The sequence below is a fragment of the Panicum virgatum genome, chromosome 6K (genome assembly GCF_016808335.1).
Source record: "Panicum virgatum strain AP13 chromosome 6K, P.virgatum_v5, whole genome shotgun sequence".
NCBI classification, from domain to species: domain Eukaryota; kingdom Viridiplantae; phylum Streptophyta; class Magnoliopsida; order Poales; family Poaceae; genus Panicum; species Panicum virgatum.
In genome coordinates, this window is record NC_053141.1 from 10,304,677 (window position 1) to 10,326,912 (window position 22,236).

At 45.7% G+C, this 22,236-nt stretch overlaps 1 protein-coding gene across 2 annotated transcripts; it reads right to left on the reverse strand.

Annotated features, from left to right (window-relative positions):
- Positions 1-696: 696 nt before the first annotated feature.
- On the reverse strand, positions 697-7,600 carry LOC120711686 (disease resistance protein PIK6-NP-like). Of its 2 annotated transcripts, XM_039997298.1 has the most exons (3): positions 6,687-7,600; positions 1,338-3,301; positions 697-1,273 (listed from the first exon to the last, which is right to left on the reverse strand). In XM_039997298.1, the coding sequence occupies exons 1-3, from the start codon at positions 7,496-7,498 to the stop codon at positions 1,158-1,160; spliced, it is 2,892 nt and encodes a 963-aa protein (XP_039853232.1). In that variant the 5' UTR covers positions 7,499-7,600; the 3' UTR covers positions 697-1,157. The 2 variants fall into 2 exon arrangements, with proteins under 2 accessions (XP_039853232.1, XP_039853231.1); XM_039997297.1 differs by having other exon boundaries at positions 697-3,301.
- Between the last annotated feature and the right edge of the window lie 14,636 nt (positions 7,601-22,236).

Consider the following 22,236-nt stretch of genomic DNA (forward strand, 5'->3'; position numbering starts at 1 on the left):
CACCCTGCCGCGCTCTCGCTCCTTTGATTTGATTTGGAAAGAGAAAAAAACTGAATCGCGCATATGGCCTACACACACCTCTCGTCCCTGAGGCGAGGTTGTGCGGCGCAAGGAGTGCGGCCTCCCAAGCCCCAGGCGCGGCGACGTGGAGCAAGGCGATGAGCTGCTAGACTGTGGCGGCCAGCTTGCGGCGATGCCTGGTGGAGGCCCTGGTGAGGCAGCGCACCTCGCGCGCCGCGGCCACCTCCCCGGCGCACACGTCGCACGCCCGTGCTGTCCCCGCCGCCCGAGTCGCACGCCCGTGCTGTCCCCGCCGCCCGAGCCCTACGCTGACTACCTTCCCCCGAGACCACCTCCGACCACGGCTCTTGCCTCAAATTGATCGCAAGTGATCCTCTCGTGTTCTCCCACCACTTCCCCTCCGCTGGTAAGCCCTCCCCTCGCCAGAATTTCACCTCCACCGCCGCAGCTATGCATGGGGATTACATTGCAAGCCCCAAATTCTTTCTAGGATGTTTAGTGCAAAATCTAGGGATCTTATTTGAATTTTACACTCTCAAAGTTTACCTAGTCTGTTGCTTTCCCCACCATTTAGGAGGTTCTCTATTTTTTCACTGGGTTGAAAAAACTCTAAATTTAGCTAGGAGGATAGCTGTTGTCTTGAGTTTGCTCCTACCGCAGTCTTACACACGTCAGTAAGAAATTAAAGGTTGAATCAAGGAAGTGTTTACCAACTGCAAATTAAACATGTGGCACGTAAAAGAAATATATAGTACAATATAACTGAGATGTAAAGAGGCCATTCTGCGAAATTATCAGCCAAGAGGCATTGAAACGGCAGCCGGAGGGTGCAGATCATATATATATGCCGAGCAGCTTCACCTTCACCGTACCTTTCGGAGTCTTGTTATTCATGAGAATATTCTCATCACTATAAACACCACGGATCTACTGATTCATCTGCTGCATAAGCTTCGCCTTCAGCTCCCTCACATTTGCGCCATCAACACTGCCCTTAACTTCGCCACCCCTAATGAAGTAGAACTCTGGCGCACCCGTAACTCCGAATCCCTTGGCAATACGCTTCAATTTATCAATGTCAACCTTGAGGAAAACAACATCCGGAAACTTACTGGAGAGATCAGCAAAAACAGGAGCTATGAAGCGGGATGGTCCGCACCACTTCGCTGTGAATTCAACCACCACCAGCTTGTTGGCGCTATTGGCCTCGTCAATCTGGTCGTACCACTCTTCCTCGTCCTGGATCTCAACTACCGACTCCTCCAGGGGCGGCTCCGGACGCGGTAACAAGCGCCCTTTACGTTTTCTGTTCAATTCTAGCAAGGGTTTGTTGGGGTTCTCAGATACTTGGTCTCTGATGCTGGCTTCCAGAGCTGAAGCTGTTGAAGTACTCCCACAGTAGATGGTGCCACGGACCTGAATGAGGCAAGAGAGATGCCAGATGCCAGACACAAAATCTGTAGCCGACGCATTGATATCTAGCAGAAGCCTTCGGAGGTGCGGCATGGCTCCTGCTTCAAACTGCAACCCGGACGCGGTACCATGCTCACAGCAGTACCAGAATACCTTGAGGCACTGAAAGCCATCCTTGCTGCTCACAGAGAACCTTGGGCTATTGTACGAATATAACTTTAGGACGACTAATTTAGGCAAGCTCCCGAGGGCACGGACACCTTGTGCTTCTACTACTAATACTCCAATATGCAGGTGAGTGAGGTCTTCGAGGAAGGAGATCGTCTGTGGAACTCTTTCGGGGTATCTAAAAAAATGGAGCCAGTCCATTCTTAGCTCAAATTTTTGCAGGTAACCTGACCTCACGTGGGTCCAGACATCAAGCAATAAGCCAAGAAGATGATGAGGGTATTCATCAAGAAAAAGAAACTGCAGGTTTGAGCTTCCAAGCTCGTCAAGGAAATACTTCAAGCCCTCTTCCTCCTCTTCTGTAATATTACTGAATTTTACCCCAAGCATCCGCAGCCCTCTTAACCTGTGAACAAGCCCTATCATATCCTCATGAAATAAGGCATTACCACGCAGACAGACCGTTGATAATTCCTCCAAACTTTCCATTCCTCCTATTCCTCTCGGTATTGTCAAACCGTTGGCAAGCAAAGATACCAACTTCGAGCCTTCAGATTCTGGTAATTTTTTCACCTTAGTTTGCCTTAAGTCTAAGGTAGACAAGTGGTCCAGCTTCATAATTTGTTGAGGCACCTTTGTGACTTTGGTCCCACCAAGTCCCAGGTACCTCAGTAGAGACAAACGTCCAATGCTTTCGAGCTGTTCATTTTCCAAGCCCTTGCCATCAGTCAGATCCAGCACCCGTACAAATTTGAAGATTGAAAGATCAGGGATCCTTCTAACATCCCCATAAAATGCAAGGGATCTGACTTGAGATAGGTGCAAAGAAGTTGCTTCATCTTTGTCGCTACTTGAGTTTTGTTCATCGTCACTTGAGTCCCTACTATTTTGCTCTAAAGTACAATATGTGCTGGAGAACAAGGTGTCACCTTCATCATCCTCATCGCAGTCAAGGCAGACTCGCCGAACGCTGTCACATGGAAATAGTCCACTCTTCAACTTTGCTCCTGCAGTAACAAAGTTCTCCTCAGATGACAAGGATTCGATGAAATCAAATACATCATCATGAATAGTGCAGCCAGTTGGGTGATCATCATCGTCATCAAATGCCGGTTGAATCAATCTCCTACTGATAAGCTCATTGAAGTAGCTCTCCCCTATTTCCCACAAGCTTTCTTCATTTTTTTTAGGGATGAATCTCTCAGCAATCCATCTTCGTATCAAACGGTCTTTCTTGATGGTATAATTTTCAGGAAAAGCACTCAAGTACAGAAAACAAGACTTCACAGGAAGTGTTAGATCATCATAACTGATCTCCAGTATCTTTCTCATCCCTTGTTGTTCGGAATGATATTGATCAAGTGGCAAGCATGCAGATTTCCTTAATAATAATCCAGCCGTAATAGTTATGGCCAATGGCATGCCTCCACACATTTTCAACATTTCATCAGAACCCTCAAGTTGCGAATGTTTTTTTGAACTAGGAATTTTACTATCAAATAATATTTTGGAATTCTTGTTTCCAAGACCCTCCATCTGATAAACCGCATCAGTGGGATGTATGCAACATGATTCCTTTACATCCTTCTTGCAAGTTGTAATCAATATCCTATCAGCAGTCTTGTCATTATTAGGCAAAGCACAACTGATTACCTTCCATGTCCGTATGCTCCACACGTCATCAAGAACAACAAAATAACTAGCAAAAAGAAAAGATAATGTGAACATCAGTATTAGGCTTCATATCACAATGAGAGAAGAGATATGCAACAGAAGAAGATTAATATTAGGAAATGTTTCATGCAGAAATAAATTTTCAGGATGCAAGCAAGTGGTAAATAAAAACCTATCAATATTTGTCCGTTCTTCATGAGATTCGTCATTCTCTCTTGTTGAAGCATTTACATTTGAAAGTATTGGACCATGTGTTAGATACATTAATTAGGTGAATTTGCGCGCCTGCCATGCCTGCTTATATGAGGCGAGAAAAAAACGAAGAACTAACACCGGTTGGGGGTGAGATTAGCAGACTAGCACCGCCATACCACTTATCCCAACAGGATGATTCAACACAAACAAGCCACGACAGCCTAACGAATGCCTAGAGAGAAGTAATGAGTCAAAAGTGTTTATAGTATATATAATAATATAATATAATAATACTTACCAAAATTATGCCCACCTTACCTACACGGAGGCCCTACTTGTTAGGTCAAACGATTTGACGAAAGGAAGGGAGAGATTGGTTTCATCAATGTTTTTCACCAAAATTCTAATACTTTTTATACCAGCAATTTTCTATACCCACCTCTTGTACCCGCGTATTATTTTTCTTTGGCACACACTTTACTTTTCTTTGCACATGCATTCACCCATAATTCGCGTCATTATTTATTTTGAAAGGATAATAATTGACATTATTGTTTATGGAAAGAAAAGAAATATGTGGATTATTTTTGAAAGGAAAACAAATGATATCCTTGCTTGATGGAAGTAAAATTAAATACGTGCCACATCTCCACTAGTATAAAAAATCTTGATATAGGTTTAAGGCTTGCAATATGCTATGGGGATTTTCTGTAAAAAAAGTAGAAAATAAAAGAGGGAAAGCTTAACTGGGAGCCCCCAGTTTCGAAAGTGTCTGCGCAGCCCCCAATTTAGGAATAGTGTGTCAAGCCCACACATTTAAAGATCAAGTTATAGCAGCATCATTTAAAGATAGACGCGGCTAACTTACGGCCGGCCGTAAGTTGGACCAGTGGTATGACCGCCCCTATCAGTGGTGTGTGCATGCACATAATTTCAAAATAAAAAAGATCATAGATTCAACACCGAGCATCGAAATCAAAATCCGATTGCACATGTGTGTTTGTTTCAATAAAAACTTCAAAACAAGATTGCACACCACTATATTTTAATGATATAATTTTTTGAGAGAAAATACTTTTTCGTGTATTCTAATTTGCTTATGATGTTTGCAAAAATTGCTTATGAGTTTACACAATGTTACTTTTGCATGTCCGAGTTCAGTTAAGTGGATATTGGTGTTCATATTGTGAAGATAGAATATTAGTATCAATAGTGGATAAGGGTAAACAACTTTGTCAGATAGGTGAATGTGATCGCATGATCAATAATAGGCAACTTTAACAGAACGGTTGAGCATTGTAACTAATTTATTTTGGCATTTTTTCATTGTACATAAAAGCAATTTATGTGCTTTGAAAAGTATTATCGAAATAAATTCAAGTGGGGTCTTGTTTTGAAAGTCTCCTCGAAAGAGATACAATTGTGCAATCAGAATTTGTATTTGATGGATGGTTTAAGAACTACAACTTTTTTTAGTTTTAAAATTTCTTGCATGTGCCTCTGTTCCGCGGTGGTGGAGGATCAACTTTAGGCTGCCGTACAATAATGCAAACGTACAGCCAGCCGTAATAAAGTCATTACCTTAAAGATACAGTGCGCCATTTGCCCTAATCTTTCGATACAAGAAAAACAATCCTTGTTAGGGCGGATATGCAGTAGGCTGATTCTAGGGGATGCTGCCATATAATAATACAGTGACAACAATACACCTGCAGTCCCTCTTCATGGTTAATTAGAATTCATGAAAATTATTAATTGGTTCCGTACTTTGTTTCTCCTCAGTGAGCAAGAAGAGGCGTAGCAACAGAAAACTGAGCAGAGTTGCCTTGTCTTGCCTACCCTACTTCACTTCTTTTCCGAAGGTAGGAGCTTGACGTTTGGGACAACTTTTTTAAGTTCCCTTTTTGAACCAAAAGAGTTGTCCTAAACATAAATAAAAAAGACAGAGGAAGTATCTCAGTCTCTCAAGACGGTTCACCAGCAATAACCCCTCGGGATAATGGCACAAAAGCTTTCCTTATTAGAGAACTGTCTGAGTGCTAGATATGTTCACATGATGCATCAAAGAAAATATCCTACAAAACTGAAGTCCTCAACAACCACTACTACTATCTTCTTAATGATGTCTTAGTTTTAATTTCTAGACGTGTTTTCCATGAAAGGCCATGTTATGTGCTACTACTCCTATTTGAAAAAATAGGACCTTTACACTTGTGCACAAGGAAGCAGATCAATAACCTTCTTGCCCTTTATTTATACTGCATTGGAAAAGATGATAGCATTTATTAAGGAAGGGCAGCAAGGGAAAACATTGGATGATTTATATTTAGAGAATATTTGGGAAGACTAAAACGATACTATAGAAGACTTGGCGAGATCAACTCAAATTGTATTGTATTCGGGTTATGATATTTATACTAGTACAATGTACACGAGGCCCTCGGCCGGTCATACAGCCTAACTGCCTAATAACAAAACAAAACAAAATCGAGCTTGATCAGGTCATCACAAGATCGGGTCAGCAAAGGGAGAACCCGGCCGGCGTCCAGACGTGCAAGCAATCAACACCGCTAACAGACAGATATATAATTGCAACTTGGGGAAGTATTGGAAAGCAGAGTATGAATTGAATTAGTGAAGTGTATTGGTTAATTAGATGCTAATTAACCGGATACCGGAGCAGGACCACTCCCAAGACATATTGCTAAATCTTGGATGAAACAGAATGCAAGAAATCATGTTTAAGAAATAACTCTCTCGATGAAAGCATAATATTATTGTCTGATGAGAAATCATGTTCAAATAATCTGTCAGTTGGATATATAATGTCTATAGCCTGGGTCTAAAGATCTTACTATTACCAATAGGTAAATGCAAGAACATGAACCAATGACGACACTACCTTTTCCAAATTGCATATTTGATTGTTCCTTCTTCTTAGATTATGTACTACTTGGCTTGTTTCTTCAACAAAACACTAGATCATTCATTTTCCTTCTAGTTACACATCAGCTTTCAACCTACATGAACTTGTATTTGATATCTGGGACTTAAGGAAACATGGAGTTTGAAAATAAATGTGTACTACAGTCTACAGATGTGGTGCGAATATATACATTAATTTCCCAGTACTAGGCTGCTAGCTGAGAATAGATCAGTTTGAAAGTAAAACGACGTACGTACGTGTATCTAATTTAGATGTTAAGGTTTATTACCTCTTTGTTTTCAAGAATGCCCAGAGTTTGGCGACGACATTCTTCTCGTCCCATGCTCCCATGTCGTCATAGTTGTAGCCGCTCCATAAATCCTTTTCGTAGTGCCAGTCAGGCATGACTTGCTTGAGTATGCTGATTAGAGTCGTCTTTACAGATGGGTTCCGGCCAAGATGCACGAAAGCCCCGCAGCTGAACCGCCCTTGTAGCTGCAGCTGTCGATATACTTCCGTGGCAAGAGATGTCTTGCCGACGCCTCCGGCCCCAAGGATGCACACCACCTTACGACGCTGTTCTGCGTCCGTCAGGTGGCTGACAAGAACATTCATCGGCTCTCTGATTGCCACGAGCCGGCATGGCGCCTCCCCATGGAGCAGATCAGGATCGACATCGGCGACGTTGCCGGCGGTTTCACCATCGTCATCTTGTGCAGAAGTGGGCTCGGTGCTGATGGGAAGACCGTACCTTGTGCTGCGCTCGTCCGCGTCCTGGATCTGGGCCTCGAATTCTTCGATTTGCTCCGACACATCGGAGCACCAAAGATGGGTGTCCGGCATGGAGGGACCGATGAGGCAGCCGTCCACCCAGTCCTCCATGTCGTAGCCCACCTCCCGGACTTGCAGCATCCACTCGTTGGTGAGGGCGTCCCTCGCCCTCCGCCGGGCAAATCTGTGCAGGGCATGGTTCAGGGTCTTGAGCCTCTCCCGCACGCCTTCGGCGAGCTGGGGATGCTCAGCCTCCAGTGCCGTCAGCTTGTGGAGTAGGGAGTTCATCGCTCCCGTGGAAGAGCTCACCATGGGCAGGGGATCCCCCATGGATGATCTCTCTCTCTCTCTCTCTCTCTCTCTCTGGGATTTGCTTGAGATGCGAGTGTTGGTAAAGGAAAGGAAATGACGCCTTCACACACGACGTTTTGCAGGACACTCCTCAACATATCACACATTCACTTACATGTACACGAAGTATCCGAATCCATTTAATAATAATAAAAATATATCTTTTAATAGCTGTTGCACTGTTGAGGAAACATAGTAAACTTATACTCCCTCCATTCATTTTTGATTGATATATTTTTATATGACACAATGACTAAAAACACCATAAGTGTGCTTATCAATCTAATAAATGCAATAGAGTTTTTTGTTGGTCCTCTAATGTTTTAACTGGGATCTCCTTGTAACTAGTGCTATTTATTGCCACAACCCATGCCAATAATAAATATATAACTATCATTTTTGAACATTTAAGTTTTTGAAATATAGCCATCAAAAGTGAATGGAGGGAGTACTATGCAGCCACGTAGGTTTCATGGTTAGTCTAGTCATATTTTTGAAGATTAAAACATAATGTATGAAAGTAATTTGTCATCTGAACCTCGTTTAGTTTACTCAGCACATATCCTAAAATATTACTCATTCGTTACCAGAGAGAGTATATTATAATGAAATCAATTAAGTAGTTCTTATATTCGTTAGTGGCCCATCAAGAGTTGTTGGATTCACCCTGACAAATAAGCACAATATACCAACGCGACGAACACTACGAGAGAGAGAGAGAGAGAGAGCAAAACTTATATAATCCATTGTTTCAAAATAAACAAGTGTTAGGTCCCCTTCCCGTGGTCGTATGTGTTAGCCAATCATTTCCCTTCCGCATCTTTCATGATGCACCAGCATGATTGTTTAGCCGCAAAAGCTGGTTGGAGTCATAGTTGTGCATATGTCACTTCATATGGAAAATGGCTCTGCTTCCGACTAAGTCCTATCACAACAGCATCAGCTCGTGAGTCAGTCCAATTCTTTTCAATAAAGAATTCACTACTAAAAAAAAACTTATCCATGATCTTTCCAAAACCCCTCGAAAATGTCATGCATCGGCGAAGGGCGTGATATTCTTTCCCCTTCTTTCCCCTTCCACAGTCTTCCAGGGCGAAACAGGGGCGACGCCGGCTTCCGGCGTCAATCCGTCTGATCCCCCACCTCCGGCGGCCGCTCCGGCGGCGGTGGGAGAGGGGAATCGGCCGAATCGACGTCCGGAGTAGTTGTAGCACTAGTATAGGTTAGGTTTGTACTAGTTTGCTTCGGTTTGCCGTTTGAGTGGGTCGTCGGCGTCTCTGGCCGTCTGTGGACGGCAGTTACGACGGCGAGCTTCTCTCCATGGCGGCTTCTTTTGCTCCTGATGATTCCTTCTGTGGATCTGTCAGTGAGACTGTATAGGATAGGTTTGCTTAGATCTAGGCTTAGGTTGTGCTCACCGTTGGGTTTGGCGGCGGAGCTGTTGTGTCCGGGTGTGGGGTTTGCGTCGGCGCCCTCTCTCCGGCGAATAAGAGTTACTTCTTCGGTGTGCCGGGAGGTTGGCGATGGCGCTGTCGAGGTGGCACCGGCGCTGAACCTTCTACGGCTGATGATCCTCCGATGCGGATCGGCACTCGTCTCCGGCGGCGTCGTGAGGTTAGTGGTCTCGTCCTTTGCGAAAGGGGGGATGATCTATCTGTCCCCATGGGATGCTTTTTCCGGGCCATCGTCGTTGGTGGCGCTGGATCTGGGGTGGTGGGCGATGAGATCTGAGGAAGGTGGGATTTCGGGCGTTGCTTCGTCTTCTCTGGTGAGGGAGCTGCTGATGTGCCACAGTGGTAATAGATGCGTCATGGTTGGTGCTCCGTGGCGTTGGCTCTTGCAGCGTTTCCAAGCTTTGGAGCTCCTCGGCGGGGAGACGAACTTCTCCTGCCTCGTCGGTGCCGGCGGTCGTCGGTGTTCTGCGAGGACAGAGGCAAGGAAGACGAAGGGCTTCATTGTAATTTTTGTTTTCTGGAGGTCTTCTTTCTAATTTGGGGATGTACTGTGCTTCATTTCTAATTCCATCCTTCCTTTCGCAATTTTTTTTTTGAACTACCTCGATTAATGTCTCGAATTAATCGAGGCGGTCATTTTTTTATTAACCGAAATGGTTACAATAAACCGCCTCTTAAAATATATTAACCGAGGTGGACAATGTAATATAACAGTCTCGGCTAATGCCTATTAACCGAGGCGGTTTTATTATAAAACCCGCCTCCTAAAACTAAGCCCAGCCCGTCACTATTTCTCGGCCCAACGGAAGCCCGATAGCCGGAGTGATATAACAAACAATTAGGGTTTCTCAGCCTCCCTCCAGTCCTCTCTTCCTCTCCCTCTCGTGCAGCACCTCCCTCCCTTCACTCTCTCCCACCCTCCACATTCTCTCACGAGCGGCGGCCGAGGAGGGGGCGTGGGCGCGGCGACGGCCGGGGCGGATGCGGGCGGCGCGGTGGCGCGTCCTTTCCCCGTCTTCCCCAAGGACGGCGGATTCCGGAGGCATCGCGGGTGCGGGCGAGGCGAGGCCGGTGGATCCGGCGGCGGCGACGGATCCCTTCCCCTTCTTCCCCATGGACAGTGGATCCTGAGGCGAACGCAGGGGTGGCGAGCTCGTGGATGGGCTCATTAGTGGGCTCATCGACGGTTTTTTTTATTTTTTATTTAATTAACCGAGGCGGGCAGCAAACTGCTTCGAAAAATAGTTATTGTAGTAGTGATTAATCCAGCCTCTATGTCCAACTTGTGGATATATACGGCCAAAATTTATAAAAGTTCTTACACTCTAAACCTCAAATTAAGAATTTTACAACAAGAAAGAAAGTTATAATTAAGAATTTTACAACAAGAAAGAAAGTTATAAAACAAAGAAAAAAAGCTAGAAGACTAAGTTTCAATCTTTTTCTTCGTTCCCGCTTCAGCCTTGTAATATCTTCACGCACTGCCAATCCACATCTCTTATCTACTTAGAAACTTGATGTTCAGATCGTTTGGTGCTTGCCAAATCTTTTCACATCAATCTCCGCTTAGCGCATGGGTGTGAGGAAATATTGACATTGCTTACAGGAAAGAAGTGGCATCACGCGGTGCCACCGATACCAACACCAGCACAATACCACGCGCGGTGAGTCAGTCCAATTCTATGCACCGTTACTTTATATTGGGGTGCTAAACCAAGCTTTTGAAATCAAAGGTTAGGTGCCGTAAACAAAACTGTCCCTCACCAACTCCAAGGACATTGTCAGGAAACTAGTGAAACTAGTGGCGTTAGGTGCCAACTAATAAATTAGCAAAAGCCGCCAACCCAATGATTCCTTCATTTAATTTCTTAGCCGGTTGCTTCTCCCAATCAAATTAATCTCGAGAATTGTTCTTCCTTGAGCCAATTACAGCCGGAGTATTATAGAAGTGTCATAAACATTAAATTTACTAACATATACTAATAATATGAAAAGATTAAATTTACTAACATATACTAATAATATGAAAAGAGAAGAGAGAAGTGTCATGAAATATGAGAGAAATGTCATCACCATGACATTTCACTGACACAGTTCTCAAATTTGTAGTCTTGATAACTATGTCGATGACATTTTCATTGAGGCTGACCTTAAAATAATGAATTATCCCCCGTAATTCATTAACTTAAAATAGATTTTTAGGCAACTGGCTCTTGGTCCTACGAGACCTGATTTTATGTCCTCGATGACCCGGTCGTCAACCTATGACGATTCAGCAATGTGACATGATTATTTACGACAAGCTATACGCAAACCTAACATGCATGTGATAGCTAACTGCCAACTGCTGCATTCATAAACGTACAGCCAAGAGAGCTGGTATGAAAAGTTGAAGCTTCCAAGCAGATGGAGTCGCTCCTCGACTTGATATATCCGTGGCTTGCGAATTCATCTCTGAACGTTAAGACATACCGCAGACATTTCCAGACGGCGCTGCTAGAAACACAAAATCTAGTAACGATGTTAAGAAATATCCACTACTGAAAACTATTTTTTCTCTGTGTGTGCCGAATTTCCCTGTGTGTTTTTTCAGCAACTCACAGCGAAATTCACGTTTCCTTGTCGGTTACCGAAAGACTCACAGGAAATAATCAAACACACAGGAAAATACCGAAAGACTCATAGGAAATAATCAAACACATAGGAAAATTCACTCTGGCCTGTCGGTTGTGTGAAAACTCCTAGAAAAAATTATGAACAAACAGGGAAATAAAGATTTTCTTTGTCGGTTGGGTAAATACTCACAGAAAAATTAATATTTTTTTGTCAGTTTTGTAAAAACACACAGGCAAATTTGTGAACACACAAGGAAATTTGTGTTTTCTTTGTCGGTTCAAGAATACTCATAGGGAAATAGCAGACACACATAGGGATAATGGATTACTAGATGGATTCAAATGAATAACACATGTATAGTTCGTCTTTCTTCTTTTGATCCTGGATTAAAACTTGTATGTGGTATTGCTCTCTCATATGAACTCCAAATTCGCTGGTTTTTTTCCTATTTTCTCTAAAATTGCGTTCTTTCATTCAATATGATTTATTTGTATGATTATTGCTGTTATTTTGGATTTTTACATATGTCTTATTTTCTTCCACCTAAGTAGAGAATAGAAAAATATGTTTTATATAATATTTAGTGATGTAACTTCATATTTTTCTAATATAATCATAAATGTAAGGTTATATCCAAATTTGGGGTTCATATGAGTTCAAAAAATATTACGAGGTATTCAAATCTCAAACTTTGACTTGAGTTATATGAAACTAAGTGAGTGATGTACCCATTTATGAACAAACTATAGTCCAACTTTATTATAATTCTTTGAAACTTTTATGTCAGGCTTATATATCCATGAAATGAGTCTATGTCAATTTACAGAATTTTTGGAGATGTTTTAGGTTTTATTATCATTATTGTATAATGAGGTTGTAAATAGAAGTTTTAATTGTCCCTAACGAACATTTGCACTTTTTATCCCATTTCAGGATATGATCTATAATAGAATAGATGTCCTTAAAATCTTTTTTGTTTAAATTTTAAATAATATTTGAGATATATGTATTTCAAATTGTAACTATTTTCAATAAACACACTGAAATTTATTTAAATCAATGAAAATAGTAAATAAATTCCAAAATTGTTGAAACTTCTAAAAGAAAACTAATTTGTAGTGTATTACATGTAAAAAATATATTGATATAGATAAGATAATTATTTTTGAATGTTAATTCACAATGGTACAATAAAATAAAATAAAAAGAAAAAGAAAAAAATATTAAGCAAACCAGGCCCATTTAAGCCCAATTGACCCAATTATTTTTGACCCCTCATCTTTTATCCAATGGTTCAAAACATGCTATCATGGTATAAAACCAGGCACAACCCTAGCTCCTCCCTCCTTCCCATTCGCATTGCACCCCTCACTCTCCGCGCGATCTCCACGCGCCGCGCCGCTCCCTCGCCACCCCCCGCTGCAGCTAGTGTAACATCCTGAATTTTCCTGGAATGTTAATAAGTCGAAAAATGTGAATTTCAAAAAAAAAATCGTGGCAGTGCCTTAATTCTTCACTTAAGTAGGATTTCTGCCCTTCCAAAATTCCTAGTATATTAAAAATTTCGAAGTTAATTAAGGATAATGTTTTGCTAGTGTGAAAATACTGGAGTTATTTGGATTTATTTGGCTCTACCTTGTTTACTAGGAATTGGATTCGAATTTATTTTCTTGTGTGAGAAATTGTGTGGAAATTAAATTGAGTTGTGCCCCTCAATTTAATAAACCCTAACGCTGGGCAGGATTTAATTTGAATTGATCTATTCAAAATGAAATCCACACCATAGCAAACACTAACAAGCCCTAACCTATCCTACCCTAGACCGCGACCCGTTTCACGACCCGCGACCCGATCCGAACCCAAACCCTAATCCAGGCCCAGGTTCAAACCCAGACTAGCCCAAGGACCGAAACTCACACCAGTCCAGCCTAGCACCCCGGCCTATCCTGCCTTGCCCAGCCCAACTCGCGGCCCGCTAAGCCTGAGCTAGCCCAGCACCACAGCCCAACCCGCCACCCTCTTTCCCTCACCTCTAGTCGCTGACCACTGCCCATGCCCTGTTCCCCTTTCTTCTCTCTCGTGGACGCTGCCGCCCTACCTTGCTTTTTCCCCTTTACGACCACTGCCCATGCCCTCTCCGCCTCTCACGCCGACGCCGCCTGCCCGCTCGCGTCACCACCTGCAGCCGTGCCAGCCAGGTCGGCCACCGCTCCGCACCCCCGTGCCAAATCCACAGCCATGGACCGCTGGATGGCCGCCACGCACCCCTAGCCCGGACGCTGAGGATCGCCGGCTGTCCGAGCCAAATCTGCGCGCCAAACCCTAACGCCGCCTATAAAACCCGTCGTAGCTGCCGCTTAAACCCTAGCCACGAGTTCTTTTCCCCAACCAGCCACCAGAACAGCGGAAGAAGGAGGCGCGGGAGAAGAAGGAGAGGAAGAAGGAGGGGAGCCGCCGCCGCCCCAGTGGGACGACATCGAGCCGGCGCCCCCGATCGACGACCTCAGCGTAGCAGCGCTTCCGGCACTGCCTCGCCCCGTCACGGCATCACCTCGCCGCCACGTCAAGCTCGTCTTCCCCAACCTAGACCGGTAGGTGCCACCGCCACAACGTCTCTCTCCTTCTCCTCGTTTGGAGGTTGTGCGAACCCCGATGGAGAACCCACCGTAGCGGCCCTAGGAGACTCGTCCCCAGGTTCGCTGTAGGAGCCTCTTGCACCATCGGAAACCTCTGTTCCCCGATGACCACCACGCCGCCGTGCCGCGGGCCAGGAAACCAGAGGCCTGTGTGTACACGCGCACGTGAAACCGTGGGCAAAGGCTCTGCCTTGGCCTTCGTGCAAGCTAGCCCCACACCCTTGATCGCCGCGCTACGGTCATGCCGTTTGCACGGTCGCCTTGCCGCCACCGCGCCCAGACTCGGCTGTGCCACGACGTCGTGGCCCGGCGAAGCCAAAATCCCTTTTTGCCACCGGCCCTACCCTTGTTTCTGCCGCCGTCCTATGCACCGTGCCGAACCACACCGCCACCGTAGCACCATGGCCGTGCCATGATACGCCAGGCGCCCCGAGCCATTCGTGCTCGCTCCACCCGCACACAGGCCGCCGCCTTGCCACGGCCCTGTCGGCACCGACTCCCCGGCCTCATTGACCGTCGGCCAGGCCACAAAGGCCAGGCCCCCTCACCGTCGCGGCCCGGAACACTGAATCGCTGCACGAGGGCATGCCCAGCCTTGCCTAGGCACCAACCCCACCGCCGCTGTGGGCCTGGGTTGCCCGTGCTCCACGTGCGAGGCCCTGCTCGCTCGTCATCCCGCCACCTCTCGCCTCGCCGCCGACCGGAGCAGCCACGCTGTCTCTTCGCCGATCTCTGACCCGGCTTCGTCGCCAAGGAAACCTCGCCGACGCTGCCACACACGCCGCCCGCACTTGGGCACGCGCCCGACCGAGCCGCCGCCATCGTTCTGTGGTGTTGACGCAAAAATCAACACACTGGAATCTGAAGGCACCGTTCGCCAAGTTTCAGAATGCGGACCAAGCGTGCCAGTCAATCTGACCTATTGATTGGTTAAATTCGAGGGTGTATCGGCTGCAGTTCCGAAGTTCCCTCACAGGCTATATCGGCAGGCGCTGCCGATACAGAGAGCGACAAAATCGGCTAAGTCAGCCGATTTGAAACAGACAATTGGCTAGGTCAGCTGATGTGCGTAAGGAGAATTGTAAAGGCTACGAATGTGTAACCTAAACAACCTTATCAGACAATCACCTGGAATAGATCTAATCGGCTATATGATGTTTCGAATAACAGTTGACCAAACGTATTCCAAGTTGGATATATATATATATATATATCGGTAAAAGCTAAAACAATAGGTAAAACCTATAGAGCTAGCAGATATCGATAAATTTTGAATAAATCTAGACGAGAAAACAGCGATACGCCAGAGATCAAAGCCTAGATGAATTCGATAACTTTTGAATAGATCTGAACGAAGCCACAGCGATGCGCCCGGAAGCTAAAGCTCAGATTTACTCGGTAAACGAAATCCTACAAGCAAATCAAGTTGCTTGAATATGAGGCGTCCTTTATCAACTCGAAAGAACTCACAGAAAAGGAAAATGGCAAAGTCGCCGACGAAAAAGTAAATTTCAAGGAAAAATTAGGGTTTGTTGATTGATCGTGTGATAAAACTTTTATAATAGATGAAGGTACATATTTATAACATGAACCAACTTGCCTGACAATAAAATCTAAATTAAAAGGAAATACTAAGATAAATGGACTCTAACTTCCCTTACGTAGAGTCCTTGCTAATTAAGCTTCCTCCGTCCTGTCCACGAAATGACCGATCCGCATGCACGATTAATCCTGGACTCCTCCTTCCCACACATATGGGCCTTCTTCATGACGTCAGGCTTGCTTGCATGCTAATAACTCTCCATGTATGCACGCATGCAAATAATCTCCATGACACATGTAGCACCCATGCATCTCTGTTTACTTCATCAACCTCTTTGCATGCACATGCTGATCCCTCATATAATTTCTTTATTCTATAGACTCACCGGCCCCCATGTCTTCTATTATCAATAATAAAATAATCCGGCCATGATGTTAACCATATTTGATTAATGAGGACCCTTCACGTGATATGACCATGTATCTATATGCAAGTCTTATCAGCTTTCTCCCCTTGTTTTCTTGTGTGAACTTCACATACTTGCAAGCTTCCAGCTCCGTCAGCTACTGCCAATGCATATTGGCTTCCATGCTGATACTCTGACCAGGCACACCAATAGCCAATAGCTTGATGATTCAAATTACATCGGATTTGTCAAAATCCGGTGTCAACACATGGTGTTGCCACACGACCAGGCCCAAGCCGAGCCCTTGCTCGTGCTCGGCCAGCACGTCTGCTCCTCGCCCCCGATGCCACCCTGGGAGCCCAGTCGCCGCCGGCGTGCCTCGCCGCACCAAAGCCGCCGCTGCCGCCGCTCAGGGCTCCGCCCGCATAGGCGCCCACGTACGGGATGAGCTGCACGGGATGGCGCAAGGCCACGCCGGATCCGGGGTGTCACTGACCCCCAGGACCCATTTGTCGGTAGGCTGGGGGGAACCGCCGTCCCGTGGGGCTGCCGGGTCAGCTGCAGAGAGGGGGAAGGGAAGTAGGAAGGGAGGCACTGCTGGAATGGGCCGCTTCCGGCCCGCTTCACCATTGCACGAGCCAAGATCGAGCCTGCCCGCAACCTGGAGCCGAGCCAGCCTTTTTCCGGAGCCACCCGATCGGGCCGGCCTGCGAGCCGCAGGCCGAGCCGACCCGATATCCCGAGCTGGGCCTCTCTGGGCCGCTTGAACAGTTCCGGCCTAATAACACCCAAACCCTTTTTCCTTTTTTCAGTTAACCCTGACACGCGGGCCCCACCTGTAAGCCTCTGGTGAGAACTGACCAGTAGGACCCACTGACACATGGACACCACCGACGTGTTGACCACTCAACAGTCAACGTTGACTCGGTCAACGCTGACATCAGCAGGGCCCACTGCTGACATCAGCCAGCCCGACCCATCTGGTGACATCATCATGCCACGTGGCACACTCTGGCGCTGCCACGTGTCACCTCTGTGTTTTTCTTTTTCGATAATCATTTATTAGTTTCGAAAAAATTAAATCTTACAAAATTCATAATAAATTAATCGGACATCCGAAAAATATGAAACTAGTTTTATAATTCTTTTAAAATCATGATCTACACGTTAGACTATGTTGTGTGGTGATTTGGATCGTGTGGTGATTTGGATCTTATTTGAGACGTTTTTGGTGTGTTCTTGCACTTTGGCCGCTATACTTATGTGTAATTACAACTAGGTCCTGACGAGAAGGAGTTGATCGACGTTCCGAGCAACCAGAAGATCAAGAAGGACTCCCCCGACGCCCGAAGAATCTAGGAGGACGTACTGGACGACCAGAAGCCCCTAGAGACCGAGGGAGACTACAAAGACCTGTCAGGTTCACGCCCATTACGATTTAATCGCCTATTAGGCATTGCTTGCTAGATACGCTATGCTTTACTTTCCTGTTATGATTAGATGAGCCTGCATAGCCTATTTATTTACCGTATTCCTTGAATTCCCATGATTACCTTGTATTACTATTGAATGCTTTGACTACTACGGTTGACTTTGCATTTGTGTGGGAATTTGTGATATGATAGTCTTGGCATGAGTGAAGTTGCCTCCACATATAGGAGTTGGTGACTAGGGCTTTAGCGGGGCCGAGCGAACCTTTCCCGATCTTCGGATTGGGGGTTGGGGGTTGTGTGTTGGGCACAATCCTGAAGGGCACCTGTGATGGGTGCAGGACCTTTCCTTCGGGAACAACAGCGGTGTTAGGCGGGCAATACGTGTAATGGGTGCCGACCGCGGACCGTGTTTACGGATAAGCATTTCTGGACGAAGATGCTCGCCCTGGCAATATAGTTCAAGATTGTGGACCTAGAGACGAAACTATGTCAAACGTGCACGCCACTTATCCATTATGAGGATGGACCCAGTTCGGACTAGCTATGCATGGCACCAAGTCTGCAGGAGGACAGGACGTCAGTGTAGAGGGAGAGGGCTGACCTATAGCCCTCAAATAGGAGGATTCGTTTGAATCTCATTCTAGATTGCTTCACAGCCCTGGGCGACCTCTTGCGGGAGGACACAACCCAAACCAGGAGCAGATTGGTGCCGTAGCTATTAGCTTCTTTAGACTGGTGCTTTGGAGATAGTCAGGTCGCTCCTGGCTAGATTTGGGGCGAGTAGGTACAGTTGTACAACTCCTTCATGGTGAAAACTATATATATAGCCGCGTACTCGGTAATGTACAACTCTGAATCTGGCTTCACATCATAGAGTAGATCCACGTATCTTTTCTACCTCCCTCTAGTCTACTTTTTCTGCTCGGATAGCAGCTGAGGTGCGGGAGAGAGGGAGTTTCCACATTGAACCAGTGATGAGTTACTCTGTAGTGGAAGATAGGAGACCGGGTGTCCGGGATGGTCCGCGTCGAAGAGGTTTGGATGACACACGCGCGCACGCGCACACACACATATACTGTTTGCTGCTTGCATAGGAAACCCCTGCCTTATCCTTTGGCAATACTTTTATACCATTTGCATTCATAATAAGCTTGCATACGGATGGTGACGTGAACCTATCCCGTCCTTGGGGATAGCCTGATAGATGCAGGATTCGAGAGGAGTCAACCAAGACGTTGAAAGGAGTTAAGGACGGCCCGAGCTACACTCCGAGCTGCTTGTGGAAAGAAGTTGAGAAGATGGAGTTTGCCCAGAAGACTAGATATCGTTTTCGCTTTATGTTTGTTTTCCTTTTAGCCCAAGAGGCTTACTCTGAGTTTCGTACTACAATTCTTGAGATCATGTAAATAATAAATCCATGTACTATTTTAACGCGAGATATGTCTGTAATATCTGATTGAAATAATTTTTGTATGTGATAGCTACTAATTCAGAACTATCATAACGACGCAGTGAGTCGGGTTGTCCTTTCACAAAACCCTTTTCGTTTCAGCAGGAGGACGCTGTTGCCAAGGAGTCCTCTTCTCAGATCTGCCGCCTGCCGATCTGTCGCTGCTCGTCTGCTCCCATCCCTAAGTGGGCGACGGCGGTCGGCGGCTGCGGGCGGTCGACCGGCAAGGCTCGTTAAGGTGCGAGGGGCGCGGCACGTGGTGCGACGAGCGAGGCCGCGAGGGGCGAGGCGGCTGACCCCTCAGGCGCACGCCGCACATTGCAGCGTCCCGGCCACTCGGCGTGAAGGCGTCCAGGTGGGCGGGTGGACTTACTGAAGGAAGGGCTTGCGAGGTAATTTCATTGCCCTTTTTTGCTTCCTGAATTGCTTGTGCCTGTACTGTACCGGTGCAAATTGTTGCCTAGGCATTGAAGGAACTTGGTTGTGCTGTTAGCTTTCTTTTTGCACCTTTGATGTGTTCCAAGGAAATGAGCATCAATTAGGAAGTCTATAAAGCAATAATTATGCAACCGAACCTTTTGCTTCATCAGTTTTGAGCAAAATCAAACTGTCTGTTGTGCTTTTCTTGCTATTCAGAATACTGTGGAACAGCACTTATGGTGTGTTTAGATACTGCAAAAATTTGGGCGAAATTTACTGTAGCAATTTTCAATCGAAGATTAGAAAGACTAAACATGGTCTAATTATAAAACTAACTACACGGATGGGCGGGAAATCACGAGACGAATCTATTAAGCCTAATTAATCCATCATTAGAGATTGTTTACTGTAGCACGACATTGCCTAATCATGGTCCAATTAGGCTTAAAAGATTCGTCTCGCAATTACACCCGGGGGTCATGAAATGAGTTTTGTCAGCTATCCACATTTAATACTCCTAATTAGTGGTCAAACATTTGAAGTTACTGTAGTGCTAAAAACTTTTGGATTCTAAACAAGGCGTTAGTTTCATCCATGACCACTTCTTAATAGCCACACTTGAGTTCTTTATGACTACTCTTTTTTTTTGCATTATCAAACTGGCCACATGTTTGATTCCAATGTTGGTTCTGTCCTTATTCTTTTTTTTTTTTGAAATCTGCCAGGAGCTTTGGCGCATCTTGTAAGAAGGAGTGGAGCACCCGCGCCCGGCCGGCGTCGAACGCGGGTGGGCTTGCCCAGCCCCAGCTGAGCTAACCAACCGAGCCCCAGCTCGGTCCCCGTTCTGTCCTTATTCTGCAGCACATGGAAGCAAGCCAATATGGTCTGCTGACTTGATTCAGTTATTGCAGGGTAAAGACAGAAGGAAGAGACCTGACAGATTTTATATAGGCAAAAAAATTATAGTTATGAAGGTAGTTCTCAGTTTATGTGTAGGTCATTGAAAGCATTGTCCCTCTTGGTTGCCGAATCTTTTGACTTGCCTAGTCTTTTCTTCATTTCTTTACCTGATATCAATCATGTTCGCTCTGACAAAGGCCCCGTTTGGAGGGCTTCACCGGCGGCTTCACGAGCGGCTTCAGGTGAAGCCCTCCCAAACGTTTGTTTCAGGACCGGCTTCACGTGTGAAGCCAGTTCTGAAGCCGTCGGCGGCTTACACAGGCAAGGTGAAGCCATGAAATCGTGGCTTCACGCGGCTTACACATCAATCTAACAAGTGAAGCTGTTTTACCAAACATTTTCTAAAACGGCTCCAACTCCACCAGAAAAGCCGCTCCATCTGAGGAGCCAGAGCCGGAGCTGTTTTTGGAAGAGCCGAAGCCCTGGCAAACGGGGCCAAAGTTTCTGAACAGCCAACCCAGGATAAAATGGTTGCATCAGTCCCAATGGCTAATTTTCAAATGGCACCAACAAACAGTGCAACCCCTTTTTCGATATCAATGCAACATCGAAATCAACAAAGCCAGCTTCCCAAAGAAGGTAAAGCCTCCATCTATCTCTTTTCGTTTCAAGCTGTTCTTAGCATCATCTTCACTTCACCTAACAAGCCTTAAGGTTTGAGCTGCTGTTTGGTAAAAATTGTCACTCAGTAATTTCATTAGATTGTGAATGGAGACAACTATTGGAAATCAGCTGGCTTCATCGTTGCTCTCTGTTGTTTCTTAATTCATAGTGGCATGTATATGATTTACTTGTCATCTGTATGGAGCTAAACATTAAATTTCCCACTGGTTAGTTATTGGCTATTTCTCTCATATTCATACTGTGATAATAAGAGGTTGATGATTTCTAGGATTAAAAAGCAAACTTCATTTGCTTGTGTTCTTAATCCTGCTCTGCATTTCCTAGACCCAATACAAGCATGAGAATGAATTAGGATAAAACACAAGTAGAAAAGTTTCCATCTAGCTATGACTTGCTTAGATAGATTATCGCTGCATGTACGTGCTCAGTTCAGTCTACAATGTTCGGTCTTTATCATTGTACATAGCATATAATAGCATATAATGATGATATACTCAATGCATATTGAAGAATATTAAGTACTCTATCCTGCTTGTGATGAGTGAATTGTCAACCGTGCGCTGTGATCGTGCGCTTGGTCTTTGGATTGCAAATACACGGGCGTCGAGTGTCGACGGGGAGCTGCCGTTGAGGTGCTGTGGCCGATGGACCGTGCGGTGGACGGCGGTGAAGGGCAGCCGGGACCGGAGCTCGGACCGGGCGGCACCTGTGGCGTTGTTGTCTACCGAAACCCACCGGCGAGCAACGACGGGCAACACGAAGAGCCGGGAGGTTGCTGGTGCGCTGGCAGGCACTGCTCCCTCGTCGACGGCCCGCAATTTCCGTCACGCGCCCGGGGGATGTGTGAAAGCCGGGCGTGCCACCTGACCTATACCCGATCAGGAGGGTGTAGACGTGCCCCGAACAGTTTGCTGCATACAAAGACACGTGTAAACATTAGTCCGAGCCGTGGTCGGCTCCCCGGGACGACTCTTGCATCGGCTTTTAAAGAGCCGATCGAGTCCCGGTGTCAGACGAGATCTGATTGTATCCGGATATGATAAATAGAGCAAATCACTATAAAACTGCTTCAATCAAGTCTAATTAATTTTAATCCACGATGGTAACAGCTTCACTACTAGATCGGAACATCCTACACGTGACTAGGCCTAGCGAACGTAACAGACAACTAAACC

Excerpts from the sequence above, each read along its gene's own strand:
- LOC120711686 (XM_039997297.1), bottom strand. The coding sequence starts at position 7,498 with ATGGGGGATCCCCTGCCCATGGTGAGCTCTTCCACGGGAGCGATGAAC. Across the intron at positions 3,302-6,686 it reads GCATTCTTGAAAACAAAGAG|TTATTTTGTTGTTCTTGATG; the intron begins GTAATAAACCTT and ends TCTTTTTGCTAG.